This window comes from Humulus lupulus, chromosome 2 (assembly GCF_963169125.1).
Source record: "Humulus lupulus chromosome 2, drHumLupu1.1, whole genome shotgun sequence".
Lineage (NCBI taxonomy): Eukaryota > Viridiplantae > Streptophyta > Magnoliopsida > Rosales > Cannabaceae > Humulus > Humulus lupulus.
Genome location: NC_084794.1, coordinates 207,965,614 through 207,974,677, shown reverse-complemented (window position 1 = coordinate 207,974,677; position 9,064 = coordinate 207,965,614). Strand labels below are relative to the sequence as shown.

At 29.0% G+C, this 9,064-nt stretch overlaps 1 protein-coding gene across 1 annotated transcript; it reads left to right on the top strand.

The window, feature by feature from the left end:
• Window positions 1-2,133: 2,133 nt before the first annotated feature.
• Window positions 2,134-5,181, top strand: LOC133815121 (uncharacterized). The gene is made up of 7 exons (XM_062248000.1): window positions 2,134-2,247; window positions 3,505-3,722; window positions 3,836-4,055; window positions 4,153-4,238; window positions 4,541-4,643; window positions 4,770-4,792; window positions 4,935-5,181. The coding sequence occupies exons 1-7, from the start codon at window positions 2,134-2,136 to the stop codon at window positions 5,179-5,181; spliced, it is 1,011 nt and encodes a 336-aa protein (XP_062103984.1).
• The last annotated feature ends 3,883 nt before the right edge of the window (window positions 5,182-9,064 follow it).

Here is a 9,064-nt window from a genome sequence, read left to right as displayed (position 1 = left end):
GGGTTTTGGATTTTAGAAGTCAATAATTTTCTTTTTAGTTATAATTTGGGATGAAGAATGGGGGGAAAGAATGATCACTCTCTTTGATATTTCTTAAATTTATTATTGTTTTATATGTGTTTAATTGATATTTAGTTATTTTTTATTATCTTTAAAATTTTAAGGAAATATTTATTAATTTATTTTTCTATTTTAAAAACAATTTAAATTTATTTTAAAACCAAATAATTAAATTGACTAATAAGAAGCTGAAACGTGTGTACAGACTTAAGTTTTAACGAACCTAATGAACTCGGGTACCAATGAAACTTAATATTGAGTACGTTTGAAAAAAAAAAGATTAGATACTAATTCATAAATTTTTAAAAATATTGAGTATTTTTATCACTAATTCTCCTTATATAAAATGATGAATATGATAAGATAAAATTATTAATTTCAAACTAAATTATTTCATTTTAGGTGAATTAATTAAGAGCTTGAATTACTATTTCAATATACTTTCTATATATATAACCAAAATAAGATTATAAAAATTATCTAATCCAATATAATCTTATCATATTTTTTTAAATATGACCTTAATATATTATTTTTGCAAGAGAATATAATACATGTTTGATTTTGTTTTTTTCTTTTTAAAAAAAGGAAAAAGGAAAGGAAATCAATGCACGATGAGTACAATTGTTATTAGATATTTTTGTTAGGATTTTTTTCTTTTTTAATAAAAATGTAAATGACTTTGACTTATATATTAAAGCTGCCTTTCGGCTCAAGGGGACCTAAACAACTTTGCCTAGAGCCACACAATATTTGCTTATTTGTTAACGAAGTACTTGACATAATGTAATAGGAAAATGTTAAAGAATTTTTTATCATTAATACAAATTAATCTGGCAATATTAAATTTGTAGGTAGATAATATATTTATATTAAAGAAGCAATGGTGCCGTCCATACCAATAAGACTTGAAATTTGTTTGGGTGGAAAAGAATAGAAGAAAAGGACTTTCTTGTAATTACATAAAAAAAAGGGTCAAAAGTCTAGGTTTTTGTTTCTTTATTTTGAATGAAACAAGTTTAGGCAAGTAAATAAATTCTTAATTACCAAAATGACTCCTCCATTTTTGAGTCTTCAGAATTTGACCTTATAAAGTCAGAAATTAAGGCTGTAACTCCAAATACAGAAAAATTGATGAAGAGAGAGGTGTCTCATAATCGAAGCCTTACCAAATACTGTGTACCCCACTTGTGAACAACTTCTATTTTTTTATTCACACACTTGTAACTGAGAATTTTTTTTCCGTTACTAATATATCTTTGAAAAAAAAAATTAAAAGATTTTGTCTCTTTCTATGGATTCTGTGGTTTTCTATGGGCCCCTTCAGGTCATCGAACCTGACCTCCCATTCTGCAAAGTTGAAAATCAGGTTGGGGAGTTTTGTTTTTTATTTTGTTTGAATTTATTTTTAAAATGATTTTTTATTTTTATATTTTTGACTTGAGAAACCTGCATGTACCATGCATATGATGGTGAATGACTTCTGCCTTACACGACTTTCCCTTTCACTCACTTTACTGATAATTCTAGTCTCAATTTCGAACTTCCTCTTAATGTGCCTTTTGTTTCTTGTTTTTCTATACTGTTAATATATATATATATATATATATATTATTTGATTAAATGGTTTGACTGTGAAAAAGAAAATTCGGGTATTAAGGATAGAACTAAAAAACAAAAAAAACAGAAAAAAACGAAGTAAAGAGGTTTATTAGCGAAGGAGTGCTATAGCGGATTATGCAATGAAAGACTGAAAACATAGATATAGGTTTGTTATTATTATATGCCATATATGAATATCAAAGCTTGATATGATAATGAGAGACTTTAATTGAGAAGATATACTAAAAGCCTAAGAATCCCAAAATTTAATTATTCTTTTTCCCCCTGATTGTTTTTTTTAAGGCAAAAAGAGAGAACACAAAAATACCCATATTAATGTTTGGTATTTTATTGACAGTACTAGTAGAATTACTCTCACCAAATTCTTCCGAAACCATGATTTGACCTATGTAGAAAAGAAGATTTAAGAGTACTACTAGGTCTACAATCGGAGAAAAGACATTCAAAATCATGACACTCTCTCCATGGGATTTGCCTCTTCTTGCTGATCAAAACCAATACTCCAACTTTCAGATCTTTCTCCAATCTGTGACTCCCATCATTCCTTCCAAGTGCCTTCCCAAGGTATAACTCTCTCTCTCTCTCTCTCTCTCTCTCTTTGGATAAGTAAATGTTGATGAGAACAACAAATAGATAGGTAGATGAGTGAGTGTCTTGGTTTTTTGTGTTGGTTTTGATGACTTTCACTCTGCCATCTTTTTCCTAATATTTGAAAGATATTTTATTCTTGGATTTTTTTTTTTTGGAAAAGATTTGAGAATTATAAACAGGTTGGTTTTGAACTTGTACTAGAATGTGGATATTTTTTCCCCTTTTATAAAAGATTAATGCTATTTAATGACACAAACCCGAGACCCGTTAACCCGGTTCAAACTTGGACGAGTGTCGGGTAAAACTTTTTTTTTTATCGGAATAGACTCCATCATTATTTTGAATAGAAAATACAGTTAGGGAAAGCTTTAAACCTAACAAGTTTATCGTCTAGCCTAATGGTATGCTAAGCTAATCCATAACTTGCATGTTAAAACAATACAATTGACACGAGAAAGAGATGCTCCGGAAAATTAGACAATTAAGCTTAATGAAAAAATACTAGAAGTCGCCAACCTTGAACCAACATCTCACCGTCAAGCTGAAAAGAAACATGTACATCATAACAACAAAGATAAGTGAGTTATTAGATAGCATAGAAAAATAAAATCTTAGGTGAAACTTTCTATGATTTATGGTTTTTACAAAAAGGTATTCAACGCTATTAATTCTTGAACTATACTAGTTATAATTTGGGCACTGTAATGCCAACCTTTTATGGAACCGTTGACGATCATTTAAGTGACCGTCAATTCAAAATTGAATCATAGAATTTTAAACTTTATTGAACCTTTGAGATATTTTATTTTTCTACTTTGAGCCATACCTTATTACTCTTTCTTAATTTATTAAGAAAAACTCATCATCCCCTTCTAACCTCTCTCACTAGAAAATGAGTAGGTTAAATATATTTAAGGTGATAGGTGAAATAACATTACTCTTTTAGAAGAAATAGAATGGTTATAGTTAAGAAAATACAAATCACATTGGAGTACACAATTAAATATGATAGAATGTGCCTCTTGGTTACTTCAACAGCTCCTATATGGAACACCAATTAATGACCTTATACACTGATATGCAAAACATAAGCAACTTAGATGCTACAAAATTCAGCAACTTGTTTTAAAAAACTAATAGACCCCATTCTTAATATTTTCAATTTTCTAACTGTGTACATAACTTTTCATATTGATATATATTTTGATTGGGCAACATTTATTTCTGCAGAATGGTACAAAAATCCTAACCGGGCTTCCTCCGTCACATGGTGAAGATTTTGTGGAATGCTTCTCCTTAAGCAGCCTTTGGAAATTCTTCACTGAAACTAGTGTCTATGGTGTCGGTGTCCCAATTCTCTTGAACAATGGTGACAGTGTCCTACAATACTACTGTCCATCCTTATCAGCTCTCCAAATATATTTGGAAAATCCCTTTGTTTCACCAATGTATTCCAAGTCACATACTTCTTTCATTTTATTTTCTTTATTGTCAACTTGAAAAACTACAAGCATTATTATTACTTGCCAATCACTAATTTTCAAACATGTTTGTTCATAAGGAGGGTTGGAAATATCAACTGCTGTTGGAGTGATGAGAGCGAAAGTGATGAACTATCACAGTCTTTAAGTAATAATTCAAGTAAGAGCTCCGATAACTCTTCGGATGGTTCCAACACTGACCATGAAGTCTCATCTCAAACAGTTGATTGCTTTGGCGACCTGTATTTCCAATTCAACGAGACATCTAGTCCTTATGATAGAATCCCTCTAACCGAAAAGGTAAAACTGATGAAAATAAAAATCTGATTGTAATTATAGTTTGTTCGACTCTAGAAGGTTATTAATTTTTTATGAAAGTATAATTGTACTTGTTCAGATCAATGAATTAGCACAGAACTATCCTGGTTTACTGAAGTTTCAGAGCACAGATCTCTCTCCTTATAGTTGGATAGCCATTGCTTGGTATGCCTCTGCCTCTTTGTCCTAAATAAATTATCTTATAACACTTACTAATTTGTTTCCCTCTTGGCTCTTTATTTCTTTACCTCTTTGAAATCATAGTCTCAAACCAATAGAAAGAGTACTGCTATTCGTTTCAAAGATAAATTTCATCCAATTACAAATTTAGATATACTTAAGGGAGCATATTTCAAAGGTTTATATCTATCACTTATTATTTTTTTATCAGTTGTATTCTTTTTTATATGCTTTGTTAATTAAAAAAAAAAGTGTAAATTTACATATTTGAACGATTTGTTTACTAGGTATCCTATATATCAGATTCCATTGACCAAGAATGTGAAAGAGTTGTCAGCATGTTTTGTCACGTATCATAATCTCTCCTCCTTCCATGGTAAGTTGCTCTTGGTATTTTATATAAATGAATAAGATTTGTTCAAGTATGATTATTTCCAAAAATCATTACATTATAATAATATGCTATTAAAGTGTATGACCTTTTCATGAAGTAGACAACTTGAACATAAATTTCAGACAAGAGATACAAAAGAAAACATGTAATTAACCAAATTAAAAAAGTTAATCGGATTTGGTTATAAAACAAGGCAAACATTGTACTAAAACATGATTACTTTCATGCATTTTTTCAGGTGTTTCGAATACCATTACATATGATAAAGCTAAAACTTTTACACATAGAAGTTGTCTGGGTTCTAGAGGCAGCAACAGCAATCTAAATGAACAAGAACAAGAAAAAGAAGGTCATAGCGCAATTCGCCCTTTCGCAGCTGCAACATATAAGATGAATGGAGAGCTTTGGATGAATCCAGAGACTGCAGATCAACAAAAGATTGGCTCTTATCTGGATGCCACTACTTCCTGGTTGAAGCTTCTCCGTTTCCAGCATCATGACTTCAATTTCTTCATGTCTCGTAGATGTTTCTGATCATCATCTCCATTTTCAATCTACTCTTTTTTGCAGTTTTTATGAGAAAAAAAGAACTTTACTTAGTTTTGATTAGATAGGCAAGTTCTAACTAGAAGCGACTGTACTACATGACACTACAGTTTATGATCAATCATCAAAACTGCAGGTGGTTATAACAAAAACAAATTACATTAGTCTTCATCATAATATAATAATTTTATCCTTTTACGGAAAGGAAAAGAAAATTAACATCGCTCTTAAAAAAAAGTGCATAGAATGTACACAAGTTTGTTAACATTAAATTGGAGGAAAGGAATGGCTTGCTCTACCCTATTGATGTTAATATGAGAGACAAATTTGGAGAATGGCTTTTCAAGAGAAATCAATACAACATCATCGTGATTAAAAAAGAATTTCCAAGTCTTGGCTCCATTCTACTATGCCTTTTTATTTTTTAGAGGAATAGTGGTTGCACTAAAATTGTAGAGTAATTCAATCACAATTATTTAAACCCAATAAAAAAATTAAAAAAATATATTTATGTGAACAAATCACATGTTGACACGTATGCACTGATGTGGATAACGATGAGGTATCTTCAGTTCTAAAAAATGTTGACGAAAGATATTTTAGCCACAAAAGAAAGAACGTGATAACCGTATAAAGACCATTTCTTCACACTTAATACACATAATTATCATTTTTTTAAAAAAAAAAAGATCTATACCTTTTTTCTTAGAATATTTGACTAAAATAGTCTTAACATATAAAAAAATATATTAATTTTGATTGAATTAAGATTTCAAATTTATATTTATTTTAAGGTAAAAAATACACAAATTTTTTTTTCAAAGCATTTGTTTTTACATTTAAAAAAAGTAAATTAAAGTATAAACAAAAATAAAGAACACTAGTTTACAATTTCCTTACAAATTTAAAAGTTTAAACAAATTGTTGTTTACATTATATTTAAATTTGAAATAGTAAACAGGTAGTTTACAACTTATATTTAAGTTGGTTTAAAATTGTAAACAAGTAGTTTACGTTTATATTTTTGTTTATCATTTGAGTTTTTTTTATTGAAAATTAATCACATTCATTGGAATAAAATTTTAAAAATATATTTATGTTTAACTTTGAAATTGCAAACAAGTGTTTTCATTATCATAGATTTTATGCTTGTGGAGAAAACAAATTTTTTTTACTTACAACAAAATTGTAAACGACGAGTTTATTCTTTACTATTTATTTTAATAAAATTGCAAACAACGAGTTTACAATTTAGTAAAGTAAGAGTAAAATATCTATGAGTCTACATCTTGTAGAGACAATATAAATTTTTATTTAACGAAAATGTAATTAATGAGTTTATTCTTTAATTATTTAAATGAAATTGCAAGTAATGAGTTTATTTTGCAATAATTTATTTAAAAAAAATTATAAACTTTATTAACATTATATTAAAAATTATTAGTATTAATCGATATAATAAGGTTTTCATTATAATTTTTTGAAAAAAGTTGAAGAACAATAATAATTTATATTTAAAAGTGTGAACAAATAAATTATATTTATTTGAATAAGATATTAAGAGACTATGAGAGTGTATGAAATTGAGAAATTTCAAAAAAAAATCTAAGTGTGAGAGTATGAAACAATTAAATTATGAAAAAAATGACAGTACGAGAATTTTATTATAAAAATCAGGTATTTACAAGGAAAAAAAGGGGGCAATTGTATGGAATGGTGTAAAAAAAGAGGCATTTGTGGCCATTTAGGTATTTAATTACCATAATCTGTAAAACTTTGGTATTTTCGCCAAAAATATTCTAAATATATATATATCAAATTTTGATTGAATAAATAAACATCAGTTTAAAAGTACATCAATTAAAAATTTACTTATTAACAACTTAACATCAACTAAAATTGACACTAATTAATTTTGTAGTAAAATAACCTAACCATCTTTTTAATATTATTTGTTGACGCAGTTTTTTGCCAACAGTGAATTACGTAAATAGCTGGGATAGATGATGGACCCAAAACGGGTATGTTTAAATATTTATACTCGCAAGCGCACGAATCGTATTTATAGAATAGTTTTCGTGTAAGCACGAGGTCGAACCCAAAGGAGTTGTCTAAAATCGAAAATGAAACTATTTTAAATCAAAAGTAATAAATTCTAACCTAGTTCCAAAGATTGATGAGAATTTGTAACAATAAAAATAAAATAAAAGATAATAATAAAGAAATTAAAGACAATATATATAACATAAATTAATAATAGAAATGAAGGTGGTAAAATAAGATTATTAAGGATTAGAATCCACAAAATATAAGTTTAATAATATTTATAAGTACATTGATTCCCAAGTTTTAGTGATAGTTAAAATAAATCAAACTATCATTTTCTAAATAGATTTATAATTTTAAGCACAAATTTCTTATAAAAAGATAGGATTTTTCTTCACTTTTCAAAATTATAATTTCAAAGCATTTAGTGTAAATCAATCTAATGAAATAACAAATAAATCAATGAACATTATTTATAAGGCAAAACATAATATTTTTGTTCTAAGCATGGATGTGTACAATTTAATGACACACCTTACACAAAGAATATTATGTTTATGCACTAATGAAGAACAAGGTGTAAATATGTTCTAACAATCTAAAATACAAGATATTTAAGATGAAAGAAATATATGAAGAAGAAAAATCCATAGACTTTGTTGCATTACAAGGGAAATCAACATACAACATAAATATTACCTAGTTACAAGTTGCTTCATCATGATCTTAATAATCTTATGAAAAAGATTAGAAGCACATAACTAGAGTAGAAATTACAAAATAAAAGACATACATACTTGCAAAATGCTCTTGAAAAACCCAAATGGAAGAGAGAATGGTAGAGAGAAAATGAGAGAAAAAGATGGTAACCAAAAACATTAAGCCCCCCCAAATGGTCTTCAAAACCCTTATTTATAACCAAAATGAGATTATTAAAATAATCAATTTAAATTAAGTAAATTGATTAAATTAATAATAATGTGGTAAATAGGGGTAAATTGTAGGAGTGATGATGATTTTGGGGTAAAAAGTGTATAGAAAATGGGTAAAAAGTGGCATTTTGAGCCTAGGGGACAATTGGTACACTTATGCATTTTTAGGCTCAAAAATGACAAAATGCAGCATTAGGCTGCTGGTGGCAGGCGGTTGGCACGCGTGGGCTTGCGGGCTGGGCCGAGATGCTGAAGAAGGAAGCACCAGGAGGCTTGGGGACTTGGGCCGTGGAGGCTGAAGAGAAGGAAGGCCCACGGTGGCTGCTGGCTTCTTGAAGAGGCTGGGAGGCTTCGGTGACAGCTGGCGCAGGAGGCATATATGCTGAAGGAGATGAAGATGGCTGGGTGATTGAAGGCTTCGGTGACAGCTGGCGGCAAGGGGAGCTGCTGAAGGCTGAAGGAGTTTGACTTGAGGTGCCAGGCGGGTTGGGCCAGGGGACAGGCGGGCTGGGCCAGGGGACAGGCGGGCTGGGCCATGCCTGAGCCATTTTCTTTGCCTTCTTCTCAAAAATGCCACTTCTATCATTGATTTCCTTTAAATAAAAATGCAAAAATGCAAATTAATTTCTATAAAATAGTATAAATTAACTTCAAATAAATATTTTCAACATACAAATACATCTCATTAATTTAAAGAAAATATTAATTTAAACTTAATTTGTTTTGACACTTAAATTGAATAAATATGCATCTATTTTTACCACTAAACACACAACAATAATTCAAATAATTAAATTACAACATATTACAATATAATAACTATAAAAACGTATAAAAATCTATAAAACTACACTAAGACTAATAAATTAAAAATTACATAAAAACTTAATAAG